Source organism: Coturnix japonica, unplaced genomic scaffold (assembly GCF_054131305.1).
Source record: "Coturnix japonica strain WE unplaced genomic scaffold, WE-NBRP24 Scf097, whole genome shotgun sequence".
Taxonomy (NCBI): Eukaryota; Metazoa; Chordata; class Aves; order Galliformes; family Phasianidae; genus Coturnix; species Coturnix japonica.
In genome coordinates this window covers 69,789-89,416 of record NW_028189000.1, presented here as the reverse complement: position 1 = coordinate 89,416, position 19,628 = coordinate 69,789, and the positions used below count along the sequence as shown (strand labels likewise).

The 19,628-nt window shown below is 57.6% G+C and overlaps 2 protein-coding genes across 15 annotated transcripts in view; both read left to right on the top strand.

The window, feature by feature from the left end:
• Positions 1–89: 89 nt before the first annotated feature.
• LOC146751338 (synaptonemal complex central element protein 1-like) lies at positions 90–19,226 on the top strand. Of its 5 annotated transcripts, XM_085534705.1 has the most exons (13): positions 90–178; positions 1,701–1,804; positions 5,632–5,679; positions 5,777–5,827; positions 7,894–7,968; positions 8,100–8,147; positions 10,602–10,656; positions 10,941–11,030; positions 12,367–12,430; positions 13,496–13,562; positions 15,945–15,987; positions 16,065–16,154; positions 16,879–19,101. In XM_085534705.1, exons 2-13 carry the CDS (start codon positions 1,786–1,788, stop codon positions 16,928–16,930), a joined length of 702 nt encoding a protein of 233 aa, XP_085390831.1. In that variant the 5' UTR covers positions 90–178; positions 1,701–1,785; the 3' UTR covers positions 16,931–19,101. The 5 variants fall into 5 exon arrangements, with proteins under 5 accessions (XP_085390831.1, XP_085390832.1, XP_085390828.1 ...); XM_085534706.1 differs by lacking the exons at positions 5,632–5,679; positions 5,777–5,827 and having other exon boundaries at positions 16,879–19,226; XM_085534702.1 differs by lacking the exons at positions 15,945–15,987; positions 16,065–16,154.
• The window catches only part of CXXC1 (CXXC finger protein 1), a 40,043-nt gene continuing 39,640 nt past the window's right edge, over positions 19,226–19,628 (top strand). For all 10 annotated transcript variants that reach the window (XR_014941660.1, XR_014941659.1, XR_014941658.1 and 7 more), the window contains exon 1: positions 19,226–19,390. Coding sequence is in view for 2 of the 10 variants with exons in the window: in XM_085534701.1 (XP_085390827.1) it covers positions 19,241–19,390 (150 nt within the window). In the remaining 8 variants the exon portion in view is untranslated. The remainder of the gene's footprint in view (positions 19,391–19,628) is intronic.

Here is a 19,628-nt window from a genome sequence, read left to right as displayed (position 1 = left end):
CGCCGCCATTTTGAGGCAGCGCCGTTTTGGCGCCTTTTTGTTAGGCCGCCATTTTGAGGCGCCGCCGCCATTTTGAGGCGCCGCCATCTTTGCCGTCACTTCGCGGTGCCGCCATTTTGAGTCGCCGCCATTTTGAGGCAGGAAGCGCCGCCATTTTGAAGGGCCTCGGTTGTGTCTGGTGAGGGAAAGGGCAGAGAAAGGGGGAAAAAGGGGGGGAAATATGGGGGAAATAGTGGGAAAGCGATGGAAAAAAAGAGCAAAAAATGGTGGGGAAGTGAAGGAGAAATGGTTGGGAAATAAATATGGGAGGAAATATTGAGGAAAAGGGGGGGAACTGGGAGATGTTGTGGTAAAAATAAAGGGGGAAATGGGGCGAAAGTGGATGGGAAATGGGGGGAGATGTGGGGGGAAATGAGGGGGAAGTGATGGGGAAATGGGGACAAATTGAAGGGAAATGGTGGGAAACTGAGGGAAAATTGATGGAAAATGGGGGAAAATGAGGGGAAATTGGGGGAAAACTGAGGGGAAATGGGGAAATTGAGGGGAAATGTTGGGAAAACTGAGGGGAAATGGGGTGAAATAGGTGGGAAATGGGGGAAACCAGGGGGAATGTGGAAATTGAGGGGAAAACTGAGGGGAAGTGTGGGGAAATTGAGGAGAAATGGGGAAAATTGGGAGGAAATATGGGAAAATTGGGGGAAATGGAGGGAAAATGAGGGGAAGTGGGATGAAAATGAGGGGAAATGGGATGAAATTGAGAAGAAATGGGGGAAAGGGGAAAAATGGGGGGAAATTGAGGGGAAACGGGGGAAGATTGAGGGAAATTGGGAAAAACTGAGGGGAAGTGGGGTGAAATTGAGGAGAAATGGGGGGAATTTGAAGGAAAATAGGGGGAAATGTGGAAATATAAAGGAAATAGGGGGGAAATTGAGGGGAAATGGGGGAAATGAGGGGAAACTGAGGGGAATTGGGAGGAAATTGAGGAGAAACGGGGAAAATTGAAGGGAAATGGGGGGGAAATAGGAAAATTGAGGAGAAATAGGGAGAAAATGGGGTAAATTAAGGGGAAATGGGGAAATTAAGTGGGAGTTGGGGGAAAATTGATTGGAAATGGGGGGAATTGAGGGGAAATTGGTGGAAAATGGGGGAAATTGAGGTGAAATGGGGGAGGAAATAATAGGAAATATGGGGAAATGATGGGAAATGGGGCTGAAAATGGGAAGAAATGAGAGGAAAAGGAGCGGGAGGAGAAGAGAAAATGGCGGAAAATGGAACAATATGGTGGGAAAAAAGTGGGAAATGGCGGGAAGAAGTGGCGGGAAATGGGCGGAAGTGAGGGACCGGAAGTGAGAGGAAACAGGAAGTGAAACAGGAAGTGGTGGATGTTGTGGCTGCAAGCCGGAAGTTTGGGGGGGGTGACAGGAAGTGGGGAGATTCGCACCGGAAGTGAGGGAGATTCAGACCGAAAGTGGGTGGTTTGGACCGGAAGTTGGGTCTCAGACCGGAAGTGTGGGGGGGGGGTTAGACCGGAAGTGGAGGAATCTGACCGGAAACTTTGAGGTTTGGGTCGGTAGTGGGATGTTCTGACCGGAAGTGGTGGGAGTTCTTCCCGGAAGTGGGGTGAGCTCTTCCCGGAAGTGGGGCGTTCTGACCGGAAGTTGGGGTGCTCTGACCGGAAGTTGGGGTGTTTTTCCCGGAAGTGGGGTTTTCTGACCGGAAGTGTGGGGATCTGACCGGAAGTCGGGCCTTGCTGACCATCAGGACCCACTGTCACCTCAGAGCAGCATGGAGAACAGGGAGCAGAGTGAGGGCCCCCATGGCACCCCATAGCACCCCATAGCACCCCATAGCACCCCATGGCATTCCATAGCACCCCATAGCACCCCATGGCACCCCATAGCACCTCATGGCACCCCATAGCACCCCATATCACCCCATAGCACCCCATAGCACCCATAGCACCCCATAGCACCCCATGGCATTCCATAGCACCCCATGGCACCCATGGCACCCCATAGCACCTCATGGCAACCCATAGCACCCCATAACACCCCATGGCACCCCATAGAACCCATAGCACCCCATAGCACCCCATAGAACCCATAGCACCCCATATCACCCCATAGCACCCCATGGCACCCCATAGCACCCCATGGCACCCTATAGCACCCCATAACACCCCATGGCACCCCATAGCACCCCATGGCATTCCATAGCACCCCATGGCACCCATAGCACCCCATGGCACCCCATAGCACCTCATGGCACCCCATAGCACCCCATAGCACCCCATGGCACCCCATAGCACCCATAGCACCCCATAGCACCCCATAGCACCCCATGGCACCCCATAGCACCCCATGGCATTCCATAGCACCCCATGGCACCCATGGCACCCCATAGCACCCATAGCATCCCATAGCACCTCATGGCAACCCATAGCACCCCATAGAACCCATAGCACCCCATAGCGCCCCATAGCAACCATAGCACCCATAGCATCCCATAGCACCCCATGGCACCCCATAGCACCCATAGCACCCCATAGCGCCCCATAGCACCCCATAGCACCCATGGCACCCCATAGCACCCATGGCACCCCATAGCACCCCATAGCACCCCATAGCACCTCATGGCACCCCATAGCACCCATGGCACCCCATAGCACCTATAGCACCCATGGCACCCCATAGCACCCCATGGCACCCCATAGCACCCATAGCACCCCATATCACCCCATGGCACCCCATGGCACCCCATAGCACCCATGGCACCCCATAGCAGCCCATATCACCCCATGGCACCCCATAGCACCCATGGCACCCCATATCACCCCATGGCACCCCATGGCACCCCATAGCACCCATGGCACCCCATAGCACCCCATAGCACCCCATGGCACCCATAGCACCCCATAGCACCCCATAGCACCCATGGCACCCCATATCACCCATAGCACCCCATAGCTTCCCATAGCACCCCATAGAACCCCATAGCACCCCATGGCACCTCATGGCACCTCATGGCACCCCATAGCACCCCATGGCACCCCATAGCACCCCATAGTACCCCATGGCACCCCATAGCACCCATAGCACCCCATGGCACCCCATAGCACCCCATAGTACCCCATGGCAACTTATGGCACCCCATATCACCCCATGGCACCCCATAGCACCCATGGCACTCTATAGCACCCCATGGCACCCTATAGCACCCATGGCACCCCATAGCACCCCATAGCACCCCATAACACCCCATGGCACCCCATAGCACCCCATGGCACCCCATAGCACCCATGGCACCCTATAGCACCCCATGGCACCCTATAGCACCCATGGCACCCCATAGCACCCCATAGCACCCCATAACACCCCATGGCACCCCATGGCACCCCATAGCACCCATGGCACCCTATAGCACCCCATGGCACCCTATAGCACCCATGGCACCCCATAGCACCTCATGGCAACCCATAGCACCCCATAGCACCCCATAGCACCCCATAACACCCCATAGCACCCCATGGCACCCCATGGCACCTCATGGCACCCCATGTCCCACAGCCCCCCACCCCCACAGCCCCATATCCCTCCACTGCACGTCCCTACATCCCCCCACAACCCCCCATGGCCCCACACCCCTGTATCCCCCTACATCCCCCCACCTCCCCCACCCCACAACCCCATGTCCCCATATCCCCACAGACCCCATCCCCCCCATCCCCACACCCCCCAACCCCATGTCCCCATACACCCCCCCCATCCCCACACCCACCCCTACATCCCCCCACCCCACACCCCCACATCCCCCCATGTCCTCAAACCCCCCACCCCTTTATCCCTATATACCCAGCCCCCCACATCCCCCACCCCACACCCCCATGTCCCCATCCCCCCACATCCCCCTACCCCCTCTATCCCCACACCCCCACATCCCCCCACATCCTCAAACCCCCCACCCCTTTATCCCTGTATACCCAGCCCCCCACATCCCACACCCCACACCCCTGTATCCTCATCCCCACACCCCCCAACCCCATGTCCCCATCCCCCCACATCTCCCCCCATTCTCACCCCACATCCCCCCATGTCCTCAACCCCCCCACCCCTTTATCCCCTTTATCCCTATATACCCAGCCCCCCACATCCCCCACCCCACACCCCCATGTCCCCATCCCCCCACACCCCCCTACCCCCTCTATCCCCACACCCCTTCATCCCCCCCCATCCTCACCCCACACCCCCACATCCCCCCACGTCCTCAAACCCCCCACCCCTTTATCCCTATATACCCATCCCCCCCACATCCCCCACCCCACACCCCCATGTCCCCATCCCCCGACCCCCCTATCCCCACACCCACCCCTTCATCCCCCCACATCCTCAGCCCCCCACCCCACACCCCCTCATCCCCCCACGTCCTCAAACCCCCCACCCCACACCCCTTTATCCCTGTATACCCAGCCCCCCACATCCCCCACCCCACATCCCCCACCCCACACCCCCATGTCCCCATCCCCCCACACCCCCCCACCCCCTTTATCCCCACACCCACCCCTACATCCCCCCACATCCTCACCCCCCCGCCCCACACCCCCACATCCCCCCATGTCCTCAAACCCCCCACCCCCTTATCCCTATATACCCAGCCCCCCACATCCCCCACCCCACATCCCCACAGCCCCCAACCCCATGTCCCCATACCCCCCCCACACCCCCATATCCCCCCACATCCTCAAACCCCCCACCCCTTTATCTCTGTATACCCAGCCCCCCACATCCCCCACCCCACATCCCCCCATCCCCACACCCACCCCTACATCCCCCCACATCCTCACCCCACATCCCCCCATGTCCTCAAACCACCCCCCCTTTATCCCCTTTATCCCTATATACCCAGCCCCCCCCATCCCCACACCCCCCAACCCCATGTCCCCATACACCCCCCACACCCCCATATCCCCCCACATCCTCAAACCCCCCACCCCTTTATCCCTATATACCCATCCCCCCCACATCCCCCACCCCACATCCCCCCATCCCCACACCCCTACATCCCCCCCCATCCTCACCCCACACCCCCACATCCCCCCACGTCCTCAAACCCCCCACCCCTTTATCCCCTTTATCCCTGTATACCCAGCCCCCCACATCCCCCACTCCACACCCCTGTATCCCCATCCCCACACCCCCCAACCCCATGTCCCCTTACACCCCCCTATCCCCACACCCACCCCTACATCCCCCCCACATCCCCCACCCCACACCCCCATGTCCCCATCCTCCCACCCCCCCTATCCCCACACCCACCCCTACATCCCCCCACCCCACACCCCCACATCCCCCCACGTCCTCAACCCCCCCACCCCTTTATCCCCTTTATCCCTGTATACCCAGCCCCCCACATCCCCCACCCCACACCCCCATGTCCCCATCCTCCCACCCCCCCTATCCCCACACCCACCCCTTCATCCCCCCCCATCCTCACCCCACACCCCCACATCCCCCCACATCCTCAAACCCCCCACCCCTTTATCCCCTTTATCCCTATATACCCAGCCCCCCACATCCCCCCACCCCACACCCACCCCTACATCCCGCCCCACCCCTCACCCCCATCTCCCTCCAGGACCCTCCCATGGCCTTGACACGGAGCCCCCCACCCCACTGACACCAGGTACATCCCCATCCCCTCTGTGCCCCCTCAGTGCCCCCTCAGTGCCCCACGGGTCCCTCCACGACCCCACAAGTTCCCCCCCAACCCCCCCCCACAGTGACACCGAGGCTGGAGACGCTGCTGGGGCAGATCCGAGCCCTGCACCAGGGTGAGCATCGCAGCCCCCCCACCCCAAAACCGACCCCAAAATGGGCCCCATTGTCACCCCATAATGCAATGCCCCCCCTTCTGACCCCAAAATGGCCCCCCTTATCCCTATGATCCCAAATATCCCCCCTTTTTGACCCCAAAATGGCCCCCCTTATCCCCATGATCCCAAATATCCCCCCATTGTGACCCCAAAATGGCCCCCCTTGTCCCTATGATCCCAAATATCCCCCCCTTGTGACCCCAAAATGGCCCCAGCATGGCCCCATGGCCCCCCTTATCCCCATGTACCCCAAATATCCCCCCCCTTGTGACCCCAAAATGTCCCCCCTTGTCCCTATGATCCCAAAATGTCCCCCCCCCGTTGTGACCCCATAATGGCCCCCCTTATCCTCAATGTCCCCCCATATCCCCCCATATCCCCCATATCCCCCCATATCCCTCATATCCCCCATATCCCCCATATCCCCCCATGTCCCCATATCCTCCCACATCCCCATATCCCCCATATCCCCCCAATGTCCCCATATCCCCCATATCCCCCCATATCCCCCATATCCCCCATATCCCCCATATCCCCCCATATCCCCCATATCCCCCATATCCCCCATATCCCCCATATCCCCCCATATCCCCCATATCCCCCATATCCCCCATATCCCCCCATATCCCCCATATCCCCCCATGTCCCCATATCCTCCCACATCCCCATATCCCCCCATGTCCCCATATCCCCCATATCCTCCCACATCCCCATATCCCCCCATGTCCCTATATCCCCCCATATCCCCCATATCCCCCCATGTCCCCATATCCCCCATATCCTCCCACATCCCCATATCCCCCCATGTCCCCATATCCCCCCATGTCCCCATATCCCCCATATCCCCCCACATCCCCATATCCCCCCAATGTCCCCATATCCCCCCATATTCCCCCATTGTCCTCATATTCCCCATATCCTCCCACATCCCCATATCCCCCCATGTCCCCATATCGCCCAATGTCCCCATATCCCCCAATGTCCCCATATCCCCCCATATCCCCCCATATCCCCCATATCCCCCCATATCTCCCATATCCCCCCATATCCCCCATATCCCCCCATGTCCCCATATCCCCCCATATCTCCCATATCCCCCCATATCCCCCATATCCCCCCACATCCCCATATCCCCCATATCCCCCCAATGTCCCCATATCCCCCCATGTCCCCATATCCCCTCATGTCCCCATATCCCCCATATCCCCCCATGTCCCCATATCCCCCATATCCTCCCACATCCCCATATCCCCCCATATCCCCACAATGTCCCCATATCCCCAATATCCCCCCATATCCCCCCAGTGTCCCCATATCCCCCCATGTCCCCATATCCCCCCATGTCCCCATATCCCCCATATCCCCCCATGTCCTCATATCCCCCATATCCCCCCAATGTCCCCATATCTCCCCACATCCCCATATCCCCCCATGTCCCCATATCCCCCATATCCCCCATGTCCCCATATCCCCCCATATCCCCCCATATCCCCCCATATCCCCCCATATCCCCATATCCCCCATGTCCCCATATCCCCCCATATCCCCCCATATCCCCCCATATCCCCCCATATCCCCCATATCCCCCCATATACCCCCACATCCCCATATCCCCCATATCCCCCATATCCCCCATATCCCCCCACATCCTTATATCCCCCCATATCCCCCATATCCCCCATATCCCCCCATATCCCCCATATCCCCCATATCCCCCCATATCCCCCCATGTCCCCATATCCCCCATATCCTCCCACATCCCCATATCCCCCCATATCCCCACAATGTCCCCATATCCCCCATATCCCCCCATCCCCCCAGTGTCCCCATATCCCCCCAATGTCCCCATATCCCCCATATCCCCCCATATCCCCCCATTGTCCCCATATCCCCCATATCCTCCCACATCCCCATATCCCCCCATGTCCCCATATCCCCCATATCCCCCATATCCCCCCATGTCCCCATATCCCCATATCCCCCATATCCCCCATACCCCCCATATCCCCCATGTCCCCCCCCAGCCTGCCATGTGGGTGCTCAGGAGCTGGCTCAGTCCCAGGCACGACGTGATGAGCTTCAGCAGCACCTGGAGCAGCGTGAGTGGGGGGGGGGACCCCATTAATGGTATAGGGGACACCCTATAATACATGGGGACACCCTATAATACATGGGGACACCCTATAATACATGGGGACACCCCAATAACGTCCCCTTAATGTCCCCACAGTGGAGGAGCATCAAGAGGAGCTGGAGGTGCTGTGGCAGCAGCAGCAAGGTGTTACCCCATATCAAACCCCATATCACCCCACATATCACCCCACATATCACCCCCCATATCAACCCCCATATCACCCCCCATATCACCCCACATATCACCCCACATATCACCCCCCATATCAACCCCCATATCACCCCCCATATCACCCCACATATCACCCCCATATCACCCCCCATATCACCCCCCATATCACCCCCATATCACCCCCCATATCACCCCCCATATCACCCCCCATATCACCCCCATATCACCCCACATATCACCCCCCATATCACCCCCCATATCACCCCCCATATCACCCCCATATCACCCCCCATATCACCCCCCATATCACCCCCCATATCACCCCCATATCACCCCACATATCACCCCACATATCACCCCCATATCACCCCCATATCACCCCCATATCACCCCCCATATCACCCCCCATATCACCCCCATATCACCCCACATATCACCCCACATATCACCCCCATATCACCCCCATATCACCCCCCATATCACCCCCCATATCACCCCCCCATATCACCCCCATATCACCCCCATATCACCCCACATATCACCCCCATATCACCCCCCATATCACCCCCCATATCACCCCCCCATATCACCCCCATATCACCCCCATATCACCCCACATATCACCCCACATATCACCCCCATATCACCCCCCATATCACCCCCCATATCACCCCCATATCACCCCCCATATCACCCCCCCATATCACCCCCCATATCACCCCCCATATCACCCCCATATCACCCCACATATCACCCCACATATCACCCCCATATCACCCCCATATCACCCCCATATCACCCCCCATATCACCCCCCATATCACCCCCATATCACCCCACATATCACCCCACATATCACCCCCATATCACCCCCATATCACCCCCCATATCACCCCCCATATCACCCCCCCATATCACCCCCATATCACCCCCATATCACCCCACATATCACCCCCATATCACCCCCCATATCACCCCCAATATCACCCCCCCATATCACCCCACATATCACCCCCATATCACCCCCCATATCACCCCCCATATCACCCCCCATATCCCCCCCCATATCACCCCCCATATCACCCCCCATATCACCCCCATATCACCCCCCATATCACCCCCAATATCACCCCCCCATATCACCCCACATATCACCCCCATATCACCCCCCATATCACCCCCATATCACCCCACATATCACCCCACATATCACCCCCATATCACCCCCATATCACCCCCCATATCACCCCCCATATCACCCCCCCATATCACCCCCATATCACCCCACATATCACCCCCATATCACCCCCCATATCACCCCCCATATCACCCCCCCATATCACCCCCATATCACCCCCATATCACCCCACATATCACCCCACATATCACCCCCATATCACCCCCCATATCACCCCCCATATCACCCCCCATATCACCCCCCCATATCACCCCCCATATCACCCCCCATATCACCCCCATATCACCCCACATATCACCCCACATATCACCCCCATATCACCCCCATATCACCCCCATATCACCCCCCATATCACCCCCCATATCACCCCCATATCACCCCACATATCACCCCACATATCACCCCCATATCACCCCCATATCACCCCCCATATCACCCCCCATATCACCCCCCCATATCACCCCCATATCACCCCCATATCACCCCACATATCACCCCCATATCACCCCCCATATCACCCCCAATATCACCCCCCCATATCACCCCACATATCACCCCCATATCACCCCCCATATCACCCCCCATATCACCCCACATATCACCCCCATATCACCCCCATATCACCCCCCATATCACCCCACATATCACCCCCATATCACCCCCCATATCACCCCCCATATCACCCCCATATCACCCCCCATATCACCCCCCATATCACCCCCCATATCACCCCCATATCCCCCCCCATATCACCCCCCATATCACCCCCCATATCACCCCCATATCACCCCCCATATCACCCCCAATATCACCCCCCCATATCACCCCACATATCACCCCCATATCACCCCCCATATCACCCCCATATCACCCCCCATATCACCCCCCATATCACCCCCATGTCCCCCCCCATCTCACCCCCCATGTCCCCCCATCTCACCCCCCCATGTCACCCCTTGTCACCCCCCATATCCCCCCCATGTCACCCCCCATGTCCTTCCATGTCACCCCCCATATCCCCCCCATGTCCCCCCCATCTCACCCCCCCATCTCACCCCATCTCACCCCCCATATCCCCCCCATCTCACCCCCCATGCCCCCCCCTTGTCACCCCCCATGTCCCCCCCACGTTCCCCCATCTCACCCCCCCATGCCCCCCCCATGTCCCCCCCATATCCCCCCATGTCCCCCCCATGTCCCCCCATATCCCCCCCATATCCCCCCCTATAGAAGCGCTGCGAGTGGCGAGGTCGCGCTGGCAGGAAGTGGAGGCCGAGGGTCAAAGGTCAGTTGCGGGGTTAGGAACAATGACCCCGACCTCTGACCCCGACCTCTGACCCCTGACCCCAACTGTTGACCTCTGACCCAAAGCGCTGACCCCTGACCCCATCCTCTGACCCCTGACCCCATTCTCTGACCCCTGACCCCTTATGCTGACCTCTGACCCAAAGCCCTGACCTCAAGAGCTGCCCTCTGACCCCATCCTCTGACCTCTGACCCCTCCCAGCTGACCCCTGACCCCAACCTCTGACCCCTGACCTCTGACCCTGTTGACCTTTGACCCGTCAGGCAGCGGCAGCTTTGTGTGGGGAGACAACGGGAGCTGGAGGGGGCCAAAAAACTGAGGGAGCAAATGAGGGATAAAAGGAGGAGACACAGGTAGCGGGGGGGAATGGGGGGATGGGGGGGGTCACCTATGGGGGGGGGGTCTCCTATTGGGGTTCTCCTATGGGGGGTTCTCCTATGGGTGGGGGTCTCCTATGGGGGGTCTCCCATGGGGGGGTCTCCTATTGGGGGTCTACTATGGGTGGGGGTCTCCTATGGGGTGGGGATCTCCTATAGGTGGGGGTCTCCTATAGGTGGGGATTCCCTATGGGGTGGGGGTCTCCTATGGGGGGTCTCCTATTAGGGGTCTCCTATGGGGGGGGGTCTCCTATTGGGGTCTCCTATTGGGGTCTCTTATGGGGGGGTCCCCTATAGGTGGGGGTCTCCTATGGGGGGTCTTCTATGGGTGGGGGTCTCCTATTGGGGTCTCTTATGGGGGGGGTCCCCTATGGGTGGGGGTCTCCTATTGGGGGTCTCCAATGGGTGGGGGTCTCCTATGGGGTGGGGGTCTCCTATGGGGGGTCTCCTATGGGGTGGGGTCTCCTATTGGGAGTCTGCTATGTGTGGGGGTCTCTTATGGGGGGGGTCTCCTATTGGGGTCTCTTATTGGGGTCTCCTATGGGGGGGAGGGTCTCCTATAGGTGGGGGGTCTCCTATGGGTGGGGGTCTCCTATTGGGGTCTCTTATGGGGGGGGTCCCCTATGGGTGGGGGTCTCCTATTGGGGGTCTCCTATAGGTGGGGGTCTCCTATGGGGGGTCTCCTATGGGTGGGGGTCTCCTATTGGGGTCTCCTATTGGGGGTCTCCTATAGGTGGGGGTCTCCTATTGGGGTCTCCTATAGGTGGGGTCTACTATGGGTGGGGGTCTCTTATGGGGGGGGTCTCCTATGGGTGGGGGTCTCCTATGGGGGGTCTCCTATGGGGTGGGGTCTCCTATTGGGAGTCTACTATGGGTGGGGGTCTCTTATGGGGGGTCTCCTATTGGGGGTATTCTATGGGTGGGGGTCTCCTATTGGGGTCTCTTATGAGGGGGGTCCCCTATGGGTGGGGGTCTCCTATGGGGTGGGGGTCTCCTATGGGGGGTTCTCCTATGGGTGAGGGCCTCCTATTGGGGTCTCTTATGGGGGAGGTCCCCTATGGGGTGGGGGTCTCCTATTGGGGGCCTCCTATGGGCGGGATCTCCTATTGGGAGTCTACTATGGGTGGGGGTCTCCTATGGGGTGGGGGTCCCCTATGGGTGAGGGCCTCCTATGGGTGGGGGTCTCTTATGGGGGGGGTCCCCTATGGGGTGGGTGTCTCCTATGGGGGGTCTCCTATGGGTGGGGGTCAATGGGACAATGGGGACAATGGGACAATAGGGGACAATGGGGCCATTGTTGTACCTGCCCCAGGCTGGATTTCTGGCAGCAGTTGGAGGCGCTGATGGAGGAGCACAAAGAGCTGCAGCAACACAACGTGAGGGGATGGGCCCCATAGCGCCCCATAGCGCCACATAGAACCCATAGCACCCCATAGAACCCCATAGCACCCCATGGCACCCATAGCGCCCCATAGCACCCCATAGCACCCCATAGCACCCATAGCACCCCATAGCGCCCATAGCACCCCATAGCGCCCATAGCACCCCATAGCGCCCCATAGCACCCCATAGCGCCCCATAGCACCCCATAGCACCCATAGCACCCCATAGCGCCCCATAGCACTCTATAGCACCCCATAGAACCCCATAGCACCCCATAGAACCCATAGCACCCCATAGCACCCCATAGCGCCCCATAGCACCCCATAGAACCCATAGCACCCCATAGCACCCCATAGAACCCATAGCACCCCATAGCACCCCATAGCGCCCCATAGAACCCATAGCACCCCATAGCACCCCATGGCACCCCATAGCACCCCATAGAACCCATAGCACCCCATAGCACCCCATAGCACCCCATAGCACCCCATAGAACCCATAGCACCCCATAGCACCCCATAGCACCCCATGGCACCCCATAGCACCCCATGGCACCCCATGGCACCCCATAGCACCCATAGCACCCCATAGCACCCCATAGCACCCCATAGCGCCCCATAGCACCCCGTAACACCCCATGGCACCCCATAGCACCCCATAGCACCCCATAGCACCCATAGCACCCCATAGAACCCATAGCACCCCATAACACCCCATAGCACCCCATAGAACCCATAGCACCCCATAGTGCCCCATAGAACCCATAGCACCCCATTTAACCCCATATCACCCCATGTCACCCCATATTTAACCCCATAGCACCCCATATCCCCCCATATCCCCCCATATCACCCCATATCACCCCATATTTAACCCCATATCACCCCATATCCCCCCATGTCACCCCATTTAACCCCATATCCCCCCATATCACCCTATGTCACCCCATATCACCCTATATCACCCCATTTAACCCCATATCCCCCCATATCACCCCATATCCCCCCATATCCCCCCATATCCCCCCATATCCCCCCATATCCCCCCTATCCCCACAGTCCCCATGGGCGCTGGCGGCTGCGCTGTCCCACCTGCAGGTGACGGAGCAGGAGCTGCTGCTGCACGGTGAGCTGAGAACAGCACCACCCCAAACGGCCCCATAACGGCCCCATAACGACCCCAAACAGCCCCACAACGGCCCCAAATGACCCCATAATCACCCCAAATGGCCCCAAATGGCCCCACAATGGCCCCACAATGGCATCAAATGGCCCCAAACGGCCCCACAAAGGCCCCAAATGACCCCATAACGACCCCAAATGGCCCCATAACAGCCCCAAATGGCCCCATAATGACCCCAAACGGCCCCATAATGACCCCAAACAGCCCCAAACAGCCCCACAACGACCCCAAATGGCCCCATAATGATCCCAAACAGCCCCATAATGGCCCCAAACGGCCCCAAACAGCCCCATAACGACCCCAAACGGCTCCATAATGACCCCAAACAGCCCCAAACAGCCCCACAACGACCCCAAACGGCCCCATAATGACCCCAAACAGCCCCAAACAGCCCCACAACGACCCCAAATGACCCCAAAATGACCCCAAATGGCCCCATAATGACCCCAAACAGCCCCACAACGGCCCCAAAAGGCCCCATAATTACCCCAAATGGCCCCAAACAGCCCCAAATGGCCCCAAAAGGCCCCATAACGGCCCCACAACGGCCCCAAATGGCCCCAAATGGCCCCACAATGACCCCAAACAGCCCCATAATGACCCCACAACGGCCCCAAACAGCCCCATAACGACCCCAAAGGGCCCCAGAATGACCCCAAATGGCCCCATAACGGCCCCACAACGGCCCCAAATGGCCCCATAATGACCCCAAACAGCCCCACAACGGCCCCAAATGACCCCATAATCACCCCAAATGGCCCCAAATGGCCCCACAATGACCCCAAACAGCCCCATAACGACCCCAAATGGCCCCATAATGACCCCAAACAGCCCCATAATGACCCCAAACAGCCCCAAACAGCCCCACAACGGCCCCAAATGACCCCATAATGACCCCAAACAGCCCCATAATGACCCCAAACAGCCCCATAATGACCCCAAACCGCCCCACAACGACCCCAAAAGGCCCCAAGTGGCCCCACAATGACCCCAAACAGCCCCATAACGACCCCAAATGGCCCCATAATGACCCCATAACGACCTCAAAAGGCCCCACAACGACCCCAAATGGCCCCATAACGACTCCAAAGGGCCCCATAACGACCCCACAACGGCCCCAAATGGCCCCATAACGACCCCAAACAGCCCCATAACGACCCCACAACGGCCCCAAATGGCCCCATAACGGCCCCAAACAGCCCCATAATGGCCCCAAATGGCCCCACAATGACCCCAAACGGCCCCATAATGACCCCAAAGGGCCCCAGACAGCCCCATAATGGCCCCAAATGGCCCCACAATGACCCCAAACGGCCCCATAATGACGCCAAACAGCCCCACAATGGCCCCAAATGTCCCCAAACAGCCCCACAATATGCCCCTATGTTCCCATGTCCCCCCAATGTCCCCCATTGACCCCCATGTCCCCATTGATCCCCCATTGATCCCCATATCCCCAATTGACCCCCATATCCCCATGTCCCCCAGTGTCCCCATATCCCCCCATATCCCCCATTGACCCCCATTGACCCCCATTGACCCCCATTGACCCCAATGTCCCCATGTCCCCAATGTCCCCATTGACCCCCATTGACCCCCATGTCCCCATTGACCCCATGTCCCCCATATCCCCCATATCCCCATGTCCCCCATTGACCCCCATATCCCCCATATCCCCATGTCCCCATATCCCCCCATATCCCCCATGTCCCCCATTGACCCCATTGACCCCCATATCCCCCATGTCCCCCATGTCCCCCATTGACCCCCATGTCCCCATTGACCCCCATATCCCCCATGTCCCCCATTGACCCCCATATCCCCCATATCCCCGTGTCCCCATTGACCCCATTGACCCCGATATCCCCATGTCCCCCATGTCCCCATTGACCCCCATATCCCCCATTGACCCCCCATTGATCCCCATATCCCCCATGTCCCCATGTCCCCCATTGACCCCATATCCCCCATGTCCCCCATATCCCCATGTCCCCCATTGACCCCCATATCCCCCATATCCCCCATTGACCCCCATGTTCCCCATATCCCCCCATATCCCCATGTCCCCATATCCCCCATATCCCCATGTCCCCCATTGACCCCCATGTACCCAATGTCCCCATTGACCCACATTGACCCCCATATCCCCCATATCCCCATGTCCCCCATTAACCCCCATATCCCCCATATCCCCCCATATCCCCATGTCCCCCATTGACCCCATTGACCCCCATATCCCCCATATCCCCATGTCCCCCATTGACCCCCAATCCCCCCCATTACCCCCATGTGCTGACCCCCCCCCCTCCCCTTCTCTATCCCCAGAAGCCACAGAGTCTCAGTTGGGCCCCGAGGGCCACGTGACCACGTGAGTGTCCCCCCCCCCCCCAATATCCCCCCATTGACCCCCATCATTGGGGGCACTGACCCCGCTGTGCCCCACAGCGTCCTGCTGCAGCGCGAGCACTGTGGGGCACGGGGACACATGGGGGCAGCAATGGGGCACAGACAGACACAGCAGGGACGCAGGGACAGGTGGGCACAGACAGGACCCCCCCATTCACCCCCCCATTTATTGCCCCCATCCCTTTGACCCCCCCCATTTATTGCCCCCATCCCTGTGCCCCCCCCATTTATTGCCCCCATCCCTGTCCCCCCCCAATTATTGCCCCCATCCCTGTCCCCCCCCATTTATTGCCCCCATCCATGTGCCCCCCCCATTTATTGCCCCCATCCCTGTCCCCCCCCCCATTTATTGCCCCCATCCCTGTGCCCCCCCATTTATTGCCCCCATCCCTGTCCCCCCCCATTTATTGCCCCCACCCCTGTGCCCCCCCCATTTATTGCCCCCATCCATGTGCCCCCCCATTTATTGCCCCCATCCCTGTGCCCCACCATTTATTGCCCCCATCCCTGTCCCCCCCCATTTATTGCCCCCATCCCTGTCCCCCCCCATTTATTGCCCATATCCCTGTCCCCCCCCATTTATTGCCCCCATCCCTGTCCCCCCCCATTTATTGCCCCCATCCCTGTGCCCCCCCCATTTATTGCCCCCATCCCTTTGCCCCCCCCCATTTATTGCCCCCATCCCTTTGCCCCCCCCCATTTATTGCCCCCATCCCTTTGCCCCCCCCCATTTATTGCCCCCATCCCTTTGCCCCCCCCCATTTATTGCCCCCATCCCTTTGCCCCCCCCCATTTATTGCCCCCATCCCTGTCCCCCCCCCATTTATTGCCCCCATCCCTGTGCCCCCCCCAGGCTGGCTGAAGAGTTGGGGCAGCTGCAGCAGCGCGGGGAGGTGGCACCATGAAGCGCTGCTGGCTGATCTGAGCTGCTGTTGTGTTGTTGTGTTGTGTTGTTGTGTTGTGTTGTTGTGTTGTTGTGTTGTTGTGTTGTGCTGTTGTGCTGTTGTGTTGTGTTGTGCTGTTGTGTTGTTGTGTTGTGTTGTGTTGTGCTGTTGTGTTGTTGTGTTGTGTTGTGTTGTGCTGTTGTGTTGTGTTGTGTTGTTGTGTTGTGTTGTTGTGTTGTTGTGTTGTTGTGTTGTTGTGTTGTGCTGTTGTGTTGTTGTGTTGTGTTGTGATGTTGTGTTGTTGTGTTGTTGTGTTGTTGCTAAGTTGTGTTGTTGTGGGGTTGTGTTGTGTTGTTGTGTTGTGATGTTGTTGTGTTGTTGTGTTGTGCTGTTCTGTTGTTGTCTTGTTGTGTTGTTGTGTTGTGATGTTGTGTTGTGATGTTGCATTGTGCTGTTGTGTTGTGATATTGTGTTGTGTTGTTGTGTTGTTGTGTTGTTGTGCTGTTGTGTTGTTGCTAAGTTGTGTTGTTGTGTTGTATTGTTGTGGTATTGTGTTGTAGTGTTGTGTTGTGTTGTTGTGTTGTTGTGTTGTGTTGTTGTGTTGTGTTGTCGTGTTGTGTTGTAGTGTTGTGTTGTGCTGTTGTGTTGTTGTGTTGTGTTGTAGTGTTGTTGTGTTGTGTTGTGTTGTGTCGTTGTGTTGTTGTGTTGTTGTGTTGTTGCTAAGTTGTTGTGTTGTGATATTGTGTTGTGTTGTTGTGTTGTTGTGTTGTTGTGCTGTTGTGTTGTTGCTAAGTTGTGTTGTTGTGTTGTATTGTTGTGGTATTGTGTTGTAGTGTTGTGTTGTGTTGTTGTGATGTTGTGTTGTGCTGTTGTAGTGTTGTGTTGTTGTGTTGTGTTGTTGTGTTGTGTTGTTGTGTTGTGTTGTTGCTCAGTTGTGTTGTGTTGTGTGATTGTGTTGTGGTGTTCTGACATTGCAGCGTTGTGATGTTCTGTTGTGTTGTTGTTGTGTTGTTGTTGTGTTGTTGTGTTGTTGTGTTGTTGTTGTGTTGTTATGCTGTGGTATTGTGTTGTTGTGTTGTTGTGTTGTGTCATTGTGTTGTTGTTGTGTTGTTGTTGTATTGTGTTATTATGCTGTTGTGTTGTTGTGTTGTTGTTGTTATGCTGTTGTATTGTTGTGTTGTTGCATTGTGTTGTTGTATCGATTTATTGTTGTGTTGTTGTTCCATCCCATTATAACCATGTTGATGCCCATTGAGTTCTGTGTCACGGTGCTGCCGTCGCATCCCCAAACCCCCAGAGGGACCCCATAACCCCACGGAGACCCCATAACAGACCCCATAACCCCATGGAGACCCCATAACAGACCCCATAACCCCATAACAGACCCCATAACCCCATAGCAGACCCCATAACCCCACGGAGACCCCATAACAGACCCCATAACCCCACGGAGACCCCATAACCCCATAGCAGACCCCATAACCCCATAGGGACCCCATAACCCCACGGAGACCCCATAACAGACCCCATAACCCCATAACAGACCCCATAACAGACCCCATAACCCATGGAGACCCCATAACCCCATAGCAGACCCCATAACAGGCCCCATAACCCATGGAGACCCCATAACCCCATAGCAGACCCCATAACAGGCCCCATAACCCCATAGCAGACCCCATAACCCCATAGGGACCCCATAACCCCACAGAGACCCCATAACAGACCCCATAACCCCACGGAGACCCCATAACAGGCCCCATAACCCATGGAGACCCCATAACCCCATAGAAGACCCCATAACAGACCCCATAACCCCACGGAGACCCCATAACAGGCCCCATAACTCCATAACAGGCCCCATAACAGACCCCATAACCCATGGAGATCCCATAACCCCATAGCAGACCCCATAACAGGCCTCATAACCCCATTAAGACCCCATAACCCATGTTAACCCCATAACCCATGGTGACCCCATAGCAGACCCCATAACCCCATAACAGGCCCCATAACCCATGTTAACCCCATAACCCCATAACAGGCCCCATAACCCATGGTGACCCCTTAACCCCATAAAAGACCCCATAACCCCATGGAGACCCCATAACAGACCCCATAACCCCATAGGGACCCTATAATCCATGGAGACCCCATAAAAGACCCCATAAACCCAATGAGACCCCATAACCCCATGGAGACCCCATAACAGACCTCATAACCCCATAGCAGACCCCATAACCCCATGGAGACCCCATAATTCCCTAGCCGCCTACTTTCCAACATGGCCGCCCCCAATGGCCGCCGCCATTTCCCTTCCCCATACCGCGCATGCGCCGCCGCCATCTTTCCCCCCCTCCCATTCACGCACATCCACTTCCCCTCATCACACCCTCAACTTCCACCGGAAGCGGAAGTCCTCTCCATGCTCACTTCCGGCCGAGAGCGGAAGAGCCCGGCAGTGGGAAGAAGGCGAAGATGGTGAGTGCAGGCCGCGGCCCGAACCCCCCCGATCCCATAACCCTCCATAGAACCCCATAACCCGCCCCATAACCCCCCATATAACCCCATAACCCCCCGTATAACCCCATAACCCCCCATATAACCCCATAACCCCCCATATAGCCCCATAAGCGGCCCCATAACCGCATAACCAGCCCTATAACCCCATAACCGGCCCCATAACCGCATAACCAGCCCTATAACCCCATAACCGGCC

What these genes read in the sequence shown, in the direction of transcription:
- LOC146751338 (XM_085534702.1), top strand. An exon ending in AAGAGCTGCAGCAACACAAC is followed by an intron (nt 12,431 to 13,495) that starts GTGAGGGGATGG and finishes CTATCCCCACAG; the next exon opens with TCCCCATGGGCGCTGGCGGC. An exon ending in GCAGGAGCTGCTGCTGCACG is followed by an intron (nt 13,563 to 16,878) that starts GTGAGCTGAGAA and finishes TGCCCCCCCCAG; the next exon opens with GCTGGCTGAAGAGTTGGGGC.